Below are 20521 nucleotides of genomic sequence, written 5' to 3'. Positions count from 1 at the left end.
TWMMWTTTTKKWAAAAAAWAAAAAWWAWAATAAATAAAAAACAGGACTAAAATTGAAGCATAACACTGACAAATGAAGCTTTGTCTTTTCTTTTCTCGTAGTTTTTTTTTTCTTTTTTGTTTTGTTTTTTCACCTTCCTAGCTTTTGGTCTTTCGGGCTACCTGTGTATTATCAGAATCAAAATCAGGCAATGAAAAGCTGTTGTTAATTATTCTTCTCATTGTATTGTACAAATGTGTTTATCAGGAAAATAGTGTAAAAATAATATACAGCCGTATGCATAACGCCGCACAGGTAAAGCAGTTGTCAGTAATTTGAGAAAAAACGGGGCAAAACAAACATTGAGAAAACCAGAAGCTTCTCCAAAATGAACGAAGAGACGGTCGGTATCTTTAGTGGATCAGCCACTAAAGATACCGACAGCAATAATGAAAGAGTTGCAGAACTTTCTGCCAGGCACTTGTGTTGTCCTTGTGAGAAAAATATTGTTAGATCTACTTTGATGCACGGAATGAAATCTGTCTTTACCTTCACTGTTCCAGCAGACACTGGAGGGTTTTGAGGCAAAAACTGTTTCTCTTCAGCTCAGATGATTAATTAAAGATCTAATGAAAATGAAAAATAAATAACCCATTGTCATTAAAACAAAAAAGCTTGAGCTATTTTATATATATTTAGGGTTTTTGAGGGCGCTGCTTTCTGTTCAAGTCCTTGTAATCCTTCTTTCATAAACAGTGGTATTGGGGAATCTGCATGGTGCATGTGAGGCTAAATGCAGGTTATTTCAGAAAGAATATGGTTTATTTTCACCATGACTGCAATTCCACAGGAGATGATTTCTAACAATCACTTTGCTTTAAAAACTTGTGTTTCATACTATTCAATCCATAAGGAAGTTTTTCTTTGCATTAATGGCATAACAGCTCAGACTATGTGCCAAGTCTTAATTTTAAGCTAATTTCTTTCACAAAAGCAAAAGCTCCTAAATTTCCTGAAGAGAGAAGAAAGCACACTTAAACCAAAATTAAGAATTTTCTGGCCCTTCCACAGAGAAACTTTACAAGTGAGCAGAATTTACAGAAATAAAAATTTGAATSTTTCACCTAAGTCCATGGCCTGAGCTAAATTTGGTTATTTAAATTGACAGTTCTAAAACATAAATGTGGCATCGCAGGTGTCCTTTGGCACACGTTATCTCTGTCATTTCTCATATTGCTCAGTTTTTCCCATGTTTGGTTMTATGCCCATAATAGCCTCTGTACGTTAGAAAATGATTAATAAGTCAATGAAGATGCCTCCATGCCATGTGCTGCAGGGAGAGGGGAGTAAAATATCCTCCCCTCAGTTCCAAGCACTTGAACCTCTCTTGTAATGCCACCGGAGTGCATGTTTGTAGTTCAGCTCATATCAACAGTCTCAGTCCAGAGACGGGTTTGTCTGGAAACATCTGACCCACCTCAAGGACATTTTCAGCTTATGTCCCTGAGACTTCAGTGAGTCACTTAAGTATATGTGACAGGTAGAGATAGGCCCAGAGAAGAAGATACGATGTTCCCGCTGTGTGCAGATGAAGTGTGAGAGGTCATTTTAATCAGTGCAAATCCAGGGGTGTTAGTGCTGGATCGAGGTAAAGGTCAATAACAATGCAGCTGCCTAAAAATACTTCAGCTCAGGCAGCCACTTCAATAAGGCTGATCTGGGAGCTGGGACGTCGTTATGAAATACGTTACCATACAATCCAAAAATCCTTTATTCTCAAACAAAGGCCCGTCGTGCATTCTACGCAGCGCGGTCACTAAGCATGCTCTCTTTCTGCTGCCCAGCTGTTTGTCCTTCTTTGGTAGTCGGATCTAGATTTGGAGCCAAAAAGGGATCCTCATTACATGTGACCCTTGCTTTCTTTACCCTGGGACGAGCTATGGATTTTACAGTGACAACTCTATAACAAATTGCTTTACAGGCAGCAGGTGATGGTGGCCATACCACTCATCATCCAGCCCACCCTCCACTGGTGACTCGCTTTGAGGCAGCTCCAGCTGTGGTCTTTACGGGGCCGTGTGTGGGGTCTCTGCTCCTATTCTGGACCCATTAAATGCCTGGAGATAAATTTAGATTGAAACAGACAAAAAGGAAGAAAATTGATTAGGAGGAAAATAATGACAAATAGTGATCATATCCTACAAGTCAAGAGAAGCGGCAGCATCAAGTTCACAGAGAAAACATTTGTAGGGGATTCTGTTCTTCCTTGAGGCAAGTCTTTAAAAAGAAGGCTGTAAATTTATGGTTTAACTCCTGACAGGTTATGCGCTCCCTCCTTGACCYCAGTTTCACAATCTCATTTACACAACATGGAACTGCAGATATGTGGTCAGCTTGATGTTGTAGAGCAAGTCAGCACTTGGGAACTCTACACTAAATAAATATGTGTCTGCAGCAGTCATTTTCAAGTTCAACTTCATTTATTTATGGATCTACACATTCATGACCCCTGAATCTTTCATATTTTCTCCTGTTATAACCACAGACCTCAAAGTATTTTATTAGGATTTCATGTGAGAGAGATACAAAGTGATTCATACTGGTGGTGAAGTGGAGGAAAATGTTTTCTTTTTCAATTGCATTTACACATAAAAGTCCTTTAAAATATGTTTCTTGCACTTTTTCATGTTTGTAAACAGAATTTTTTTGTCTTTGTGTTTTGTAGCTTCTAACTTTAGTKCTTCCAGCCTTGGATTCATTGGTTGCTTTGGATTCCAGTTTTGAATGATGGCTTAAGCAGTGCTCCATGTGAAGCTTACGACATTGCTTAGCAATCTAAACCYGCTTTTAACTTCTCCACAATTTGACTTCTGGTCTGTCTGCTGTTTGTTCAATCATGGCCTCTAAAATTACACACAGGTGGACTAATAATTACAGRACTTTTGAAGGGAATTACACAATATGTTATATAGTATTATTATATAGTGGAATCAAAGTAGGTGGCCTGGTACTTATAATACATACAATATTTTTCACATTCTGAATCAATCTTTATTGCCTTTCCTCTATTTTACAATCATATGACAGCTACTCTGTCATAAAATCTTCATTAAATAAATTGCGGTTTGAGGTTATGTGACAAAACCTTAAACATCAAGTACCGTCAAAATTTTGTTGGACTTCACTTTTATCACTTGTGATAAAAGTGTTTTATCACAAGCATGTATCTTTTTTATCATATTTTGACCACAGAAAATCTCCTCTTTATTTATTATTCCCTTGTTTTCTTGTAGATTCTTGCTATTGGGTAACACGTCTGCGGTATTTTACTTTTGCGAACAAGAGCCTCTACTTGTGCTTCAACATTGCACCCTAACAAATATGTAAACGAATATTTATTAATGTCCACTTGCTGTTGTTTGCAAATGGACTCCGTGTGAAATACAACATTTTCGGAGATGTTCAAAGAGCAGTTCTCACAGCTCATCGGTGTGAGCTTGTGTTTACAGAGGCCTGAGAAGCTGAGAAGATGAGGCTTTACAGAACGACTAGGCGTGCCTGTTCTGGATTTAGGATGCAGCTTTTCTGTCCTACACTGGAATGTTAATTAGGTGAGCTGAATGAAAGAGAGGTGACCCGTTCCGTTAACCAGCTAACCCTTTTCCCCAAGAGCCAGGAGGGGGATTCAATGTGTCGGAAAAGCCAAGTCAGCAAGTGCCTGTGTGGGTGTGTGTGTGTGAAGGAGACACAGAAACAATATGTGCTCCGACATTGCTGACTAATCTTCTCTTAATTTTCTTTTCTTAAGTAGCTTCACTTTTCACAGCGTACCACACAAGCACTGTTTACTGATTGAAGCAACATCGGGTATAGAACAAAATAACATTTCTGTCCACTTTTAAGATTTCACAACTTTTCCRTGCAAACAACAAGCTGCTTTTGATGTTTGSAGGAAAAGAAGGATTTCAAACAGGGAGATCTACTTCCTCATGTGCAGCTGACTATGCCATGCTGAAACAAACTAAAACATTCAACTGAACTCAAATATGTATTACTCTCCAGCTTATGTTAAACGTAAAACTCATTGGATCAAGACAAACAACTCGGTATAGATACAGAAGTCTTTGTAATGGAACACGTCATGTAAATATGTAAACCATAAGTAAAATGTAATTCTAAGAAAACTAAAGGAATAGTGTTGCATTATGATGAAAAAAGTCAACCGAACAAAAACATATGAAACAGTGGCCTCTGGCGGAATTTCAAGGACAGTGCAACTTTGCAACTATTGCTGGTAGTCATTAAAGAGATAAGGAACTTGCTCCACTTTAAAAGTAGAAATGGACCAAAATAACACATTAATTTATTTTTATTRCCCATTTTGTCCTGTTCAATGTTTCCTGACTTCCAGATTCAGGGTCTGTYCCAGCTGTCATAAGGACAGACCCAGTGGACCAATCATCAGTCCATCACAAATCTACTGTCCAGGTAAAGAATTAAAGTACTTATAAACTCTATACAAAAGAGGCCATAATGGTTTAACACATCAGACTKTTGTTTTATGAAATATACACAAACCTTATAARGTTGTCAATTACAACAAAGACACTTTAACTTTGAGAGTAGTTTATTAAATATGTCACTTTTCATCCAGCATGTAAAGCATGTGATAAAGGCAGAAATAACCAACATGGCAGAAGAACCCTGGTACTAATTATAGCAAAGGTTAATAGTTAAGTAACGCAGGATTCTGTTAACGACAAAGGCATAACATTCAACTTTAAAATCTCTTCCAACAGTAACTGCATGTAATCATTCTCTTTGATAAACAATAAACATTGCTACGCAAAGAGAATATCAAAGAATCAATGTAGAYGTCATGTGTGATTAATAGAYTCTGAAACATTCMTAACTTTTAATACTTGTACAATAAAGTGTACAATAAAATAAGACTTGGTAGCACATAACTTCTGTAAAACTTGTAATATTCAATGATGATTTTTTTTATTTTTTATTTTTTATTAACCAGCAAAACACTTCAGACTCAGATACAGGGATCGAATGAGAGCTCAGTGTGGATGTTCTTTTTTTAAATTTTTTTAGATTTTAGACTTTAGCTCTTTATTGCCACCTAAAATAGTGCCTGTGTTGATGTTTAAAATACATCTAATAAATACATATAACATTATGAGGGGGATTTTTGCTAAAGAACCGCTATAAAACCTGACTTGTGTAAGTCTCAGTTATAACCATTAGATGATCCCGCAATTAAGTATCTGAAGGCTGAACAATGTGTTAATTTGATGAGACCACCATGTCGAGTTCTTTGACGCCCTCCTGGGTTGAGCTGAGGCCACAGCTACCCGACAGGGYGCTCTCTGAGAAGTGGTTGCCAGATTTTGGAACGGCTGCTGGAGAGAGAGGAGCCTGGGCCAGACCGGGTTTCTTCGGAGGAATAGGCGGGGGGTTTCCCCTTTCCACCCTGGAGATGGTTGGTGATCGGACCCCCTGTGGAACTGCCCCTGTGGCCCTCCCAGTGGCAGGAGACAGGGGTGCTGCAAGGCTACGGTAGTCTGTACCAAATGGAGAGTTATTTGGTGTGCCCTGTTTCATCGACCCGCTCTGCTGGACGGAGGTAAACCGAGACAGAACCTGAGTGACTGTGCTCCGCGCCATCTGCTTSACTGGGCTGGCCTCAGGAGAYGAGCTGCTGGTCACAGGGGAGAGCTCTTTTGGTGAGAGCAAGGGGACAGGTTGAGCAGGCTGGACCTGTGAATCCGGCTCAAAGGAACCCTGGAACTTGTGCCACGCAGCATGGAAACGCTGGTTGATCCCAGCCTGATACGGAGACTGGTATCCTCCCTGGCTCACGCTGCYTGTGGTGCATTTGGCAAGAACAGGCGAAGTGCAGGGCGAGGAACGAGACTGAGAAGGAAACGCTGCACCGGAGTGAGAAAGCGATGTTTGCGTCTCATTTCCATTCTGACAGGACATCTTCTCTGAATGTATGCTTGACATATGAAGCCCATTGGCCTCCCCTGGACAGTAGGATCGGGGCTTTGGCTGTTCAGATGCGTGGTCTTCTTCAATGTCCTCAACCTTAATGCAGTCCACTGATGAGCTCCCTGCAGGAACCTTTCTAACTCGATCTCCTCCTGTTGCCTSATTTGAAGAGGCAAAGACTCCTTGCACTTCTTCCAGCTTMSTCTTCAGCTCTTCAACCTTACCATAAATGAAATTCATTGAATGAGATGAAGTAATTTAATGAAAGTGCACCAGCGCACGGTGCAGTTCGTCAAAGTGTTCACACCTGTTGTTGTAGATCGGAGCAATGAGCTTCTTCCTTCTTCAGCCGCGAGCGAAGCTGTTCCCGCTCCGTGTCGAACTCAGCCAGCTGCTCCTCCACCCTCGCCTCCATCCTCAGGGCTCGCATCCTTTCCTCCTCCAGCTCCTTTCGCAGAGTCTGACAGGCATCTTTTTCCTAAATGTATAAAGCCAACTGTTAATAATAGAAACAAAAGGATGAGGTAYTTGGATTCAAAATGTTAGGACCTTGTCAAGTTTGCGGTTCAGCTCCGTCAGGCGGTGACCCTCCTCCAGAGCCCTGGCGCTCGCCCACTTGCATTCTTTGGCCAGAGCACAGGAGAGCTGCTTGTGCTGAGCCCGTTCTTCTTCGAGCTGCTCAGTAATCCATCTCTGCTCCTTTTCCAGAAGGCGGACCTGACTCCGCTCAAATTCCAGCTGCGAGCAAAGACAAGACGTGCCATCAAGAAACCGTTATTAGTTGGGAGACATTATGTTTCCTGTCTGCAATACAGCTCATATTTTAAAAAATTCAGTCAGTCATTCAGTTTCTGGCTGAGGCAAATGTCTTTGAAACAAAGCACCTGTTGTTGTAAGCGCTCCCTCTCCTTTTCCAGGATGTAGGTGACATCATCTCCCTCTGCTGTGTCTTCAGCATGCCTCCTCTTTTCCTCCTCCAGGTCTGCAATAACCTAAAGCAAACACAAAATAGAACAAGAAGTCATCCTGAACCAGGCATCTACATCTTGGGTCTCCAGAGTTGCAGAATGACTCGTTGTACCTTCCACAGTGGCTCTTAATAACTTTGGATACAAGTGATACATTATAGACTAATCTTTTTAAATAGGGATAAAAGGAATGCAAGTTTTTTGCAGATTTTTTACATTTTATTTTATTACAGAATAACTGAGTAATATTGACACAAATGTTCTACTGTAGAAACTCATCAGAAATTATGAKTTATCTTTCTTCAAAGTTCAGGTAACATTTGTGGCTTGAAACGAGTTTTACGAAGCTGGACTGAGGGCAAAAACGGCTCTTTGGATTGTAAAGGTTGCTGATCCCTCTTATGGGGTAATTTCATATTCTCAAGGTTTGACGCCTTTAAGTAAATACCTCAGAGTTAAACAGCATCACTCAAACAGAACACCTGTTGTTGTAAACGCTCTCAAAAAAACTTCAAAATAAACTAATTACTTTCGTTAAATATGGGACAGCACAATTATTTTTACAACTGCTAATTAACCCATTTATTAATATTAAAGATATAAAGAATGTTATTTTTTTATTTGGATACCAGGGGTAACTTTAAACTGAGAGTAAATATTTGCTAAAATAAAAAGTCTGAGCATGTTTTATTACACAAAATTATAAACCTTCAGTTAGGTTTCACTGGTTAATTAGGCTATCTCCTGAGGTAGCTAGCCTGCTTAACAGACATGTCAGTAAACTAGTAAACATTTGGTTTGAAATAGCAGAACTTTGAAAGGAATGCCACATAGTTCCTTTTTTTTTACAGCTGGAAACATTTACATCTGAATTTGTCAACTGGCTGGTAGGAAGTTCACAGCAACATGTAGGGACGCAGCTCTCCTACATGCTCCACATAGCCTGAGGTATTCCTGGTCACTCCATCTGTGTCTCTCTGACATCTCATTAAAATACCTGGTACATTAGTGCCACAAATTCCCCACAAACCATCATGAAGCTGAGGTGACGTATATAAACCACTGGTATCTGTTAATGCATTGTTCACCTGAACCCAGGATTGTATTGGAAACCCTGTGCTGCCATCTTATGATTGGCGTCATACACTATTACATCTAATTTTACTMATTTTCCTACTTAAAATGAGTAGGAATTGTTAATGTGTATGATATACAAATGAACAATCTCTACTTAGTTTATAATCAGTTTGGTGTTAAACAGACGAATAATGTTTTGTATACCGCTGTAAATAAATTCAGGCAGTAAAGGGATAAAAGCAAAGGTTTGACAGAAAGTTTTAGCATTTTAGCCCATGCCTGCCAGCGAGTTTGGTTGACTGCATCAAAAAGTAAAATTGATTTTGTTTCAAAACGCCGCATACATTATGAAGTGCGAGTGCCCCAGATACTAAACAAAAATATCTGCCTTTTACTCAAGCTAGGTCTTGAATCCAAAATGAGTATTTTATTCCGTTTCACCCAGCCCGTTATGAACACCTTTTTAATGTGTGTGTGCGCTGAAAACATAAATGTGTATTTAATCATGTTCCTAAAAACCCAACAGACTGTGATGGAAGTGAGATTTAATTTAACAGATGTGAAAATGTCGCAGCTAAATGAACGGGTCCGTCAATATTTTTCTTTGAGTGGGGAAAAAAAAAAAATCCATTATCACATCACACATAAGCACTACACTGCTTTCACACAGATTTTTTTTAGAAATAGAAATAAGCACCAGTGATATATTTGTTTTAGTTTTTCCGTCAGTTGCTTGGTTTGAATCTCTTAAAGTACTAAGTATTGGGGCTCACCCTCCTGTGCCTGCTTTCAGCTGCAGCCAGCTGGACCAGCATCTTCTCTTGCATCTTCCTGCAGTGGCTCACCACCAGTTTGAGAACCACCAGAGGGTTGGAGGTGGGGGAAGAGCGACCAGGTTCCTTGTTTGGGCCCCCAGCAATTTCGCTGTCTCTCTGCAAGGCGTGGAAGGGGTCACTGAGGTTGTACCTACCATAGCGTTCCTGGATAAACAGCTCTTTACATTGGGCCTGAGGAGAAGAGAAAATGAGGAGTCAAGACTTTTATTTACAGAGATTTAGTAAGTGGGTCATGCTGTGTGATTCTACTCTTAGGCTCTTGTATCTCAGGCCCAGAAGGAAGAGTTAAACTGTGTATGTAAACTTTAAAACACATGCAGGAGGGAATTCACAAAGCGTTGCAATCTCCTCCTTTTTTAGCAGATGTTTTGCTCACACTTTACTTAATCTCTGCACAGGATTCACAAAGCAGATGGCACTAAATATTTACACACACAAAAAAATGCCTTTAAAGTCCAGGAAATGGGAGTAATGTGCCCCTATTTCTGTGACAGGTCGATGTTGTCTTCTCTGCAGCCACACTGTTTGGAAAAATGTTTTATGTTTTTATTGTTTAAATTAACAGAGAACTCCTGGACATGTAGACGGTTCCCCCAAAGCTTTGAAGAACATCTGTCAGGCGGAATCACATCAGAATGATGTTTCTACATTCAAAAGTGATGCTGAAAATTGTAAAAAAAAAAAATGAATAAATAAAAATGGTGGAACAATTAACCATTTTAAATGAGTCATTCTAATTGTGGTGCATGTGACTGTAAAATTATTACATGGTGTTTTACAAGCATACTAAACYAGCCTGTAATTAAATCCAAATAGGAAAAGAAACACTTTTATATTGTTGATGCGTGTAGTTATTGCTGGGTGTTGTCTGTGTGCTCGCAATCTTATCCATTCCAACAGGCATCTGTTAGAATGTTTAGTAATTATAAGGTTTTATTCTGCTTTTCAAAAAGCATCTGCTTGATTTTGAGCACAATTTAGACACTTAATTTAATTATAAATTAGCCCCTCACTGAAAAGATTATGAATTACAAAGACAAACTGTGATATCGTGATAAAAATCTAAACTATAGTCAGGGAAAAAAGCCTATGTAGATTCTAAGAAATTTACAAATGAAAAAGATAATTAAAAGAAAAGGGTAGGCATATTGTGTTTTATGCAATAATAGGATATTCACAAGAATATAAAGCAGGTATTTAAGCAACTTATTAGGTTCAGTGATAGAAAGTCTAATAGCTGCTGGGAGAAAATTCTTCCTTGTGTAAAACATCTGTGCTTTTCCCAAAATTCAACCAGCATGGCAGTTCCCTCCCGCCCTCCCATTACTGCTTCACTAAAATTTTTACAAGTTTTCTTTAGATGGTGTATTTTTCATGGAGCCTCCATAACACAAATAGCTCAATAATTTCAAATAGTGTTTTATGATGTAATGTTATTTGCGTTTGGTGTAATCTATACTAATATGCATAAGTATAGGTGGCTATTTCATGCATGATTCATAACTTAAATGTCATCAAAATATGTCAGCACAGAGAGACGCCAAGTGCTTATTAGTATGTGCTATGTTAGAATCAAATCTGCATTTGCATTTAGCATGAGAATGCATTAAAAACTCAAGCTTTTAATGCATTTATTACCTGCAAGTACCTTAATCAAGTTGTTTTCACAGTGTTGGGAAATTTCAATTAACTCATCTCAGAGAGAGTTTTAGCAAATTCTGTCACTGATATCTAATCTGTGTTCAGCAAAGGTTTATCAACACCTATTAAGTCAAGGTAGTTGTCTTAGAATAAGAATTCACAAAACTTTATGAATCTGTTCAGTGCTGACATTATGTATAACACTGAAAGTGTCTGAGGAGCTACTAAGTGAAATCAAAATCTTCAGACTGCAAAACTGCATGACATACCTATTAACCTCTTCCAAGTGAATTTTATTTGATAATAATAAAAAAAAAAGTTTTCACTTYAAGTTAACAAAACCTGCTGTTGCCTTCATTAAAACAGGAACTAAAATCTTGCATTCTGCACAGCATGATCACCATCTCAAATGACTTAACACATCTAAAGCATCAGATAATGGAAGAGGAACAGAGAGAGGAAACACTTCAAAAACGCAAGAGAAATGGTGCTGAGTGGAGGAAGGAGCAACAGATGGTGTGTGTCTGTCTATCTTTAGCAGGACAGCTGCTCCGGACTGGCCTTTGTCCAAGGCAGACCTGCTGTCTGTTTAACTCATGACAAAAAAAGAGATAATGGCGGCGAGACTTTTCAAGTTCAGCAGATGCCTTTAGGTCCGCTGTGAAAAGGGGGGGCTGGCGTGTGAGTGAGAAGAGAAAGATGGTTTAGGCCAGCAGAAGAGCTATATCTTGGTGAGATTTCAACAAAGCAGGATTAGGAGATTAGAGAAAACACTATATCCTGCTTGGCCGAGGGAATCGCAGAGTTCTAAAAGAAAGATACCAGACTGACATTAGAAATTAACCTGAAGTCAAGAATAATTTAGACATATCTTTGCGTTGCAATATTTACCCTTTCAGTTCTTTAACTGAATGCTTTTTGGGGGTTTTTACCCACCAACCTACTTTTTTCTCTTACTCTTTTATGGTGGACTCATTTTACACAATCCTCTAGACTCCACTGCAATTCATCAGCTGAAATGCCTTTTTGATGCCAGGAGTTGGTGAGGAATTAAAATTACACAAAAAAAAATGTATCTGGATGGGTCATTATAGAACAAGAGTGCGCATTGTGACTGAGAAGTGGTTTGTATGACAAGCTCAGCCGATGCCAGTTCCACCAGGTGTTTGCTAATTGCTGCTGCCGCTAGTCTGAAGGAGCTTAGAGGAGAAGGTTGAGAAGTTCAACTTGGAGACTGCAGCGTTTGGCTAGTAGGCAGCACTTTAGTGAAAGCAAGCACTTAAGGTAACCCTGTATGGCTGCCATGGGAAATTCAAGGATTCCTCAAACATGTTTGAACATAACCAAAGCAACACTCTAAATATCTTTTTAATGAGGAAGTTGCATTATAACCTGATAAAAAGCTAAAGAAAATTCTATTTTACATAACGTCCCGCCTTTAAGGGTTTTGAACATATCTTTCCATAAATCAAATGAGATGTAAACTTGAGCCAAAAACCTGCTTTTTGACTGTTGCTTTGAAACTTAAAAGGTCCAGTCAAATCAGAATAAAATGAACTACCAGAAACTCAGTGAAGCTGTGCGAGCTCAGCTGATTAATGGGAAGTGCAGGGAGGGATGATGAATTAGCGCTGACATAGAACCAAAGTTTAAGACAGATCAGAAGGTTTAGGCTTGTCATTTCCTCCATCATCGGTATTGGCTCATTCAGCACAAGCAGGGCACGGCCCCGAGGCTTTGCTGCCGTTATTTGAACTGGTCTGTCAAGGATGGTGCGAAGGCGGATCAAACGGCAGAGAGGGGTGAAGCAGGAAAACACACTGCACCCAGGAGTATTCAAAAATGCCTCTCACATGTGAGCATTAAAGAAAGCCACATGACCACTCAGAACCTCAGTAACTAGATTACGTGCCATTCAGAGCAGGACTCTGCAAATGCAAATGTTGACTTGTACAAAAAAATAAAAAATAATTTAAAAAAAAGCTACAAATGGTTCAGTGTCACTGATGAAAGTTTAATACAGGATTGTTATTCTTAAAGTCAAGTAACCTGGCAACAGGCTACTCCCTTTTCCTGGCAGTGACTGTCTGATGTGTCACTTTACAGTTAGAGCTAACTATTTTTGAAATATCTTTGCAAACCCCTACTATGCTTCTCCTGTCACCCTTCTCAGTTCTCCTTCAGTGCCTACATAGCTATGCAGAAAAGAAATGCTGCATTTTCTTCACACTAATCTTCCACTTTCAGAAAGTGGTGCTCAGGCATAACCCCCCCCCCGCCCCCCTCCCAAAAAAACCCCACTGATTTCAGGAGACTTTCCCCAATGCCACCTAACACTTAGCACTCACGATTATAATTTGATTACATCATACAGTAAAACACCCATACGCTTTCAGTTCTGCATCACAGTCTAGCCTCATTATTCATGCTTTGTTTGTTGGCTTCAGTTCTTGGCAACATCGGCGTGTCTGTATATGGCAAGCCGCAGCTGTAGCGTTTCCAGCTTATCTTTTGCTGACACATGCCTGGAATCCTTCAGATGTGCAACGGTGGGAACAAGATCTGTGTAAAACAAAAAGAGAGGCTGACCAAGATGCATTTTTAGTCTACAGTCCAAGATATTGCAGTAGCTGTTTTTTTTTCAGGCTGATAAACCGTCCATCATGCCAGTGTTTGTATTTCGTATTCTCTGCAGGAGAAAGGCCAAACTGCTCTCTAGTAGCAACTGCAGATAAAAAAAAGGCAATTAATTTCCTCATTGATGACACTCAATATAATCAGCTGATGAATCTCAGACCTAGACACGCAATTCGTATTTCTACTTCAACACTGGCTTTTCAGCAAAACAGACAGCAAAGCTATTTGAAGTAGCTCTGCTTGGAAACTGCAGTCAACCACACCATGAGAATTTGACRGTTAATTAAAGGCTCATTTTCATTTTTGAGTCCCATTTGGACCTAAAGAGTTATTTTTTATTTTTTCCCAAAACCAAAGTGACTGCTAGATCACCACAGAGTTTTGAGTGCCAAATATAAGCATTGCCAAACACTTCCTTCCTCTTGAAAGCCACACTTTGTATAGCAGCTGTAGAAGTGAGTCACAGGGGGTGGGGGGGGAACACAGCAGATAGTTAGAATGCCATTGATAGCTCTGCGCAATTAAATTTAGAGAACCGTAAAAAGAAAAAAAGCTACAAAAAAAGCAGAAAGGCAAAACTGATATAGGTTCATATCTCATATCCTACATTTCACCACAGGGAAAAGCAATGATAATAATGTGTAGATAAAAACTTGAGRGTTTTATCTTTTTACCCAGATAGAGAAAAGGGCTTTAAACGAAAACACGCTCAACAAAGTTTGATGACAAGTTTACTAAAATAAGTCTATCCTACACTGTGTTACTTCCAAACCGATTTATGTTTATTTTAAATATTTCTCATATGATACTGACAGGGATATGACACATCCACAATGACTCATGAGAATGTCTGAACTGACTTCTCATACAGTCGTTTGGTGTGTTCACATCTTTTGATAAGCCTACAAGAAGATAAATGCAATGCTTTTCAATGATATTTTATCTTATTCTCAATTATCATTTAATATACAAAAATAGAAATTTCAACTTGAGGATGTTGCTAAAAACTGAAATGATGATCAAAATCATTGCTACTTTTTGGAAATCTTAGTAAAATAGACTACCACTGAAAAATKTATTTAYTTTTAAATGTAAATCAGAAAAGTACATTTWTTACAGTGGCATAGAATAGAAAGGAMATGCCTTTTGTTGTCCCACATTGGAGACATTTCTGAGGAATGTACTTCCAGCCTTTAATTCTGTTCATTATGATGATTTATGGATTGAAGATGATGAAATCCAAAAATTTAGTTTAATAAAAAAATAGAATATGACAGAAGACAATTTAGAAAACATGTTAAATATAGAAACGACATGTTGTGGGCTGCACAATCATGTGAAACATCATTGACTTTGCCMTAAAGCTGACAGTCACTGATACACTTTGAGTAGAGTAAGCCACACAGGTAAGAAGCTGGTTGTTCACAGAGTGCTACATCAAAGAAAATCATCGGAGAGTTGAGTGTAAAAATGTTTGGTGAAAAGATGGTGCACAAGTARCAGTGAGAGCCTCTGGTTAGAAAACATTGTGATAATTCACAAATGGACTGCAGTCTCAGRATCAGCTGTTTCTTCCTTTGTTTACTMTACATTTTGCTTTTCAAYGGGARATAAAAGTCTCGTAGTTTGGAGAAAGAATGCAGAATCAAGGTTGCTTGCAGTTCAGTGTGTAGGTTCCACGGTCAGTAATGATTTGGGGATCCATGTAATCTGCTGRTGTTGATCCTCTGTGTTTTACYAAGACCAAAGCCTGAGCAGCCACGTACCAGTAAATTGCAGAGAAATTYGTGTTTCACATGCTTTATGGWGATGATTTCATTTTCCACTAGGACACTGGCCAAAAAACTGAGGATCAATGAAGTTAGGAACAAGGAAGATAAGAGACACCAGAACAAACAATGAAGACAAGCTGAAGGCCGCTATTCTGTGTTTCTTTCATAGTCACAGGCTGATTGCAGCTGATGGTACCAATACTGGATTTTTAGTTTGAAATTGGAAACRTACAACTTCAGGAGCTTTCAAAATTTCATATATTCTGATAAATTAATAGCACACGTCTGAAGTGATACTTTATGAAATTACTACAGTATTTCTACACTTCATATAAATGTATGTACAGTTTCTCAAGCAAGTGACTACTAAAACACACACTACCTGTATGGTTCAGTGCTTAATCATCTCAGAGAACATTTGTGTCACTGAATAACGTTTAACTGATGATTATCTTTTTTTCGTGTTAAGATAAAACCAAATATAACCCAAAGTAAATTCCTTTCCCCTCCCYTACATCCTCTACTTTGAATATAAGGTAGGACTCCATCCATCAGTTTAGGCTGATAAAACATCTACAACTCTACAAAGCTCAACAAATGAGTTGTGCAACTGATACGACTCATGAAAAACGTTTTTTTTTTTTTTGTCCATTCATTGTATCTGTATTTCAACAGCTTAGTAAATGAATACTTATCAAAAAGTATTTCCTTAAAGCTTTACTTAAGTCCAGTGTTTATTTATTCCTTCTGACCCTCGCTCACATCAAGTCATCAGGCACCTACTGAGACACAACTTCTCTTGCCTTAGATGGTCAGATCACCGGGGAAATGAAGGAAGGTAGTGCAGACACAAACGCACAAAACACTCGGCAGCTCTTTCTCTGCTCTAACGGCTGCAAAACCTGGATGTTAATGACGAGAAGTAAGACTCCGGCATTGTTTACTTGTTTCCTAAGTGCAGATCTCACCTTTTTCAAAGCTGTTGCGTAATCAASATATGCAACAGTTTATCGTGACGGTTATAGGAGTTACATTTTTTACCCGCTTCAGGAAATGACAGCACTTGCTGTCACTTTTCTGTTATGGCAAACACAAGCCAAGATTCGGGTTTTGAGTTTTTCAGACAATAACTTTTTGCCAATTTGACACTCATTAATGGTTGTCCAAATCCTCTTACGTGGAACAATGATTTTCACTCCCCAGCAAATCCTTCAATCACCTCCTTTGTCCGCAATTGACACGGAGGACTACAAACCTGGACAATGCAACTCCTATCATGTCGGAGATGGCGGCAACTAGCAGGTGGAGGTGATCACTCATGGTAATTTACAGAGACCCCTTACCTCAAGGAAGAAAACTGGAGTCAGACCGCCAGACRTAAAAAGCTACCCCAGGGCTTTTACAGAGCCACTCAATCCCCTCACTGCAGGACACAAGCTTTCAAGATTTCACTTTGCCAAAAAGTCTGTTTACTCTCTGTCATGGTTGAGGAAACTGTGTGTATTCTGTAAAGGCTYGTCTAAAAAAATTCCAAAGAATGCTTAGTCAATATGCTTAGTGTCCACATCCAGGGCACTTAATTAGGTGACAGCGTGAGATTATCATAATGAGGCATTATTTAAAGGGAATGGCCATTACGAGCTGTGAAGGATTTTACTATTTGATTATTGTTACCTTTAGAGCTTCAATGACAACGTCCCGAGCCTGCAGCTCTCCTTCCAGGATGCTAAAGAGCATCAGCAACTCCGGCTTGCTCAGGCTCTCCATGTTCACTTTGGTCTGTTGAGACAAAAGACAGAACAAAACGATCTAGACCAGGCATATCTTTAGTTGAGCAAAAATATTAAACAAGTCTAAAACAGGAAACACAGAAAAGCTCATAATCCTTTCTCATCAGTTTTCTCATTGTGACTGTACAACAATTTTCCAGGTATGTASTTTTTTTTTCTTTATATTAAGCCCCGTGTTTTTCACTTCCCAGAAATCAGACATCGAGGCAGACATMTAATCTCTTCCAGTTATTTATGAGCCTTCAGTGGACATGTGGTTATTATCTTCGAATGAAGTAATTTTCCAAAGTGGAGCAAGGAAGATTTTATTTAATAAATGAGGAACAAAACCTTGATATTGTAGGCTTACTTTAGAGGAAGACTTAAATTAAGCTTTGCCAAATKAAAACACCACAAGCAGAATCTGCTCTATCTGCAACCGGTACTGGTTGCAGACAAATCAGATTCAAGCTTCTCCACTTTCATTTACCCATTCAGGTCCAAAAGYCATCGAACTGATGAAGTCACAGAACTTTAAAATATCTTCTTGTTTTGCCAAGAGTCCAAACCCTAATGGGTGCTGTGACAGTTATTTTAGAGTTGGAGAWGAGAAGTAGCCCCTTTGTAGAGTCTCTGTGCTTTAATCTCCCAGCTGTGTTGGTTCTGTTGACAAGCCCCGCGGTGTCTACATCTCCAGCATCCAGCCRCACTCTGCCCAAGTAAAAACATGCGGGCCTCGCTTTGAAAYGAGATCAAAGCTGTCCATGTTACTACACTACACATCATTTTCTTATGAGACTCATCGTGTGGGTTAGATCTCCACCCCACTGACTGACTGACTACTTAATAACACACATCCACTGCTGTTTGAATCACAGAAATACCATTTAAGTGGCTGAAGCATCTGAAAAATCCCCCAGTTTGCTTAAAGGCTGTGATCCATGAATGCAWTAGGATTCTGCTTTGAGCAATCTGTGCAAACCATAACTGAGTTTTATGGTGTCTAAAAGGAGAGGTTGCGTTTTAGCACAAGTTTATGAGAAAAGAAGCCATGATGAACTTAAAGTCAAAATGTATTCAAAATGATCTCCTCTTAGCACTGTCCCTTACTAAAGGATTTATACTCTGAAGATGTTCACCTTTGCATTGCAATCAAAAATTCAAGCATATTTTATTTACATTTATATGGTAAACCAACAGAAAATAGTACATAAGGGTCAAGTGGAGGGAGAATGACAGAATAAAATTCATGATGTGTTTTTGTTTGTAGCCTAACTAAGTCAATACTTTAYAGAACCACCTTTTGCTAGATTTAACAGCTGGAGGTTTGGAGTAAGTCAGTCCCAGTTTTACTCATATAGAAGTCAAACTATTTGCCTAGTGCTCTGTGAAATAGAGTGTAGCCAACTTGAATGGAGACCTACTGTGAAYATCAAGTTTGAAGGTTTGCATTAGCATTTAGGTCTGTAAACTGACTGGCTCATTATAACACATGAACTTAAATCTAAAGCATCCCATTCCAGCTCTGACTCTGTGCTTATAGTTGTTGTTCTACTTGGAGATGAACCCATGAACCAGTASCAAGTCTTTRGTAGCCTCCAACAGGTTTTCTTACAGGATCACCCTTAATTTAGCTTTGTCCATCATCCCATCAACTCTGCACACATCATCTGTTCCCAATGAACCTTTTTAAGAAAAGTAAAATCAAACCACTCCCATACTGGGATGGTATGATTTTAAATATAGGACAAAACAATCCATCGTTCCCACTAGAGCACATCCTTCTACGTTTTTGSTGCTTTCCCTTTATGGTCAGCTCTAAAATTAATTTCTCATAACTTTCTTYAAGGAGTGGATTTAGCTTTTCTTCTACAATAGTTGTCCACCTGAGCAGTGGATCCCTGCAGCTCCTTGGGGTTACTACAGGTCTTGTTTCATTTATGGGTAGCAGAGCAAAGAGCTATGGGTTGAATACAAAGAAACAAATGTGTYGTTTTCCTTTTAYATAAAAATTATATCCAAATATGCGCTTTCTGCTCCACAACATAATCAAAAAATACAATAAAGCTTGTGYTTGAAACACCACAACAAGCAAAAAGGTCCACAGGTTATGAATACTTTTGCAAGGTGCCTTAACTAACTGTATCCAGTGCATTTTCTGCWAAGCAGTGAGCAGAAGCTAGAAGAAGAAAAACCACAAGCAGCATCTGCTTGAGAAATTTTTAGTCCTCCTTTGCAGCAGCACTCTGTGGCTAAACCACCAGTGTAAAACGCTAATTAAACTCCAGCATATACATGCCCTCCTTTAGSTTTTGCTTTACAGGCCTGCTTGCTAATTTCATAGGCCTCCATAATCACTGTGAGAAGTCTGTGTTGTGCACGTTTTGTGAGAAGTGTCTGGGCTTGCCAAGGCCTGCATGCGCCATCGTGCTTGGCGTCACTTTTAAACGCATCACAACTGTTTCCCTGAGAGAGGAGCAGTTAACCATGACATATACTRACATGATGGCATGGGAAACACAAATACTTCTACATGTCCTCCAAAGCTTCACTTCRGACGACAACAGCCCATTTGCATTACCTGTAAAGCCGTAAATATCTTTATAAAACATGAAGCAGCTTTCACTGTGAAATACATATGTGAAGACCAAGCAGACTCTGGGTTTGAGTGTAGCTGCTGGTGATTGTAAAATATAAGGGCAAAGAAAGAAAATCCTTTCTCCTAATCCAATCAAAGCCCATTAACTATTCCCCTTTTTAGTCTCAGAAGAGGTTATAAGCTCTTAAGCTCAGGCTGAATGGCAGGAAAAGCCTTCCTGCCAATACATTAAGCAATCTGGAGTGCACTCACATTTTTTCTTTAAGAATAATCAAGATAGCAAAGTGTTCATTTGTGCACAAAAATATCTCTTCTTATTTTTCAAGAGACTTTTCTGAAAAAGAAAAAAAAAAACAGACAGAAGAAGAAGAAAAAACAGCATCTGCACAAATACCTCAGACCATGCAGCCGTGAGATGGGGGTGAGGGGGGTTCAGCTGAGGGGAAGCAGAGCCGGAGAGGTCTGCTGTGTTTCCTTTTCCCTCACCAGCATGTCTGGATACTAAATTGGATTTATTAGCCAACCCAATTTTTATACCGGCCGCAAGCTTGCCTTACTCGGCTTTCTACCTAATTCAACGCAGCTTTACTCGTAAAATAAAAACGATAAATAAAATAAATGTGGCTCCTTCTCAGTTAATTAAGGATTGTTTAACAACTGGAGTCGCTGCAAAGTAAAATCTTTGAGCGCATCCACTGAGATCAACAGGCAATCTGACTGATGAGGTAAAAACTAGGCTCATAAGGGGAAAAAATGTTTCAAAGAAGAGAAACTTCTTAATACTTTTTTTGGTCAAACGATTTGGCCAGTAGGCTCGAGTGAATCTTTTCTTTCTACTCTCATGTGAAACAACCAGCGCGATCAAAAGTCGAAGGTTTTCTTCATATAGTCAACAGAAACCACTTGTCATTTTCACTTCTTACCTTCATGTGTCTTTTAAGGCCGTTTCTAAACTCCAGCATGAACTTTTCTTCTGTCAGACGATTTGTTTCCCTTGATTTGCGTCCCCCGATCCCGACGCAGCGGAACACTGGAAGGCCAAGTGACTTCTAGAAGAGCAGCTTAACCAACCAATAGGAAAGCAGCGGCCACGAGATCTGGCCAATGAAAAATGTAGTAATGGGAAAATAGGAGGAGCGGAATAAATTCCGCCTGTTCGAGTTTTGGTCGGATTTCTTTGTTTGGATTTTCTTAGGTTGCAGTACCAGCCTCTTAAAGGGTCTCCCAGAGACTCGCAAAC

The 20521-nt window shown here is 39.2% G+C and overlaps 1 protein-coding gene across 1 annotated transcript; it reads right to left on the bottom strand.

Moving 5' to 3' along the window:
* Positions 1-4588: 4588 nt before the first annotated feature.
* LOC103464375 (CTTNBP2 N-terminal-like protein) lies at positions 4589-20350 on the bottom strand. The gene is made up of 7 exons (XM_008408425.2): positions 20205-20350; positions 16588-16692; positions 8801-9034; positions 6867-6974; positions 6532-6720; positions 6290-6460; positions 4589-6201 (listed from the first exon to the last, which is right to left on the bottom strand). The coding sequence occupies exons 1-7, from the start codon at positions 20241-20243 to the stop codon at positions 5275-5277; spliced, it is 1773 nt and encodes a 590-aa protein (XP_008406647.1). The 5' UTR covers positions 20244-20350; the 3' UTR covers positions 4589-5274.
* Between the last annotated feature and the right edge of the window lie 171 nt (positions 20351-20521).

This window comes from Poecilia reticulata, linkage group LG5 (assembly GCF_000633615.1).
Source record: "Poecilia reticulata strain Guanapo linkage group LG5, Guppy_female_1.0+MT, whole genome shotgun sequence".
NCBI lineage: Eukaryota > Metazoa > Chordata > Actinopteri > Cyprinodontiformes > Poeciliidae > Poecilia > Poecilia reticulata.
This window is presented reverse-complemented; position numbering and strand designations above follow the sequence as displayed.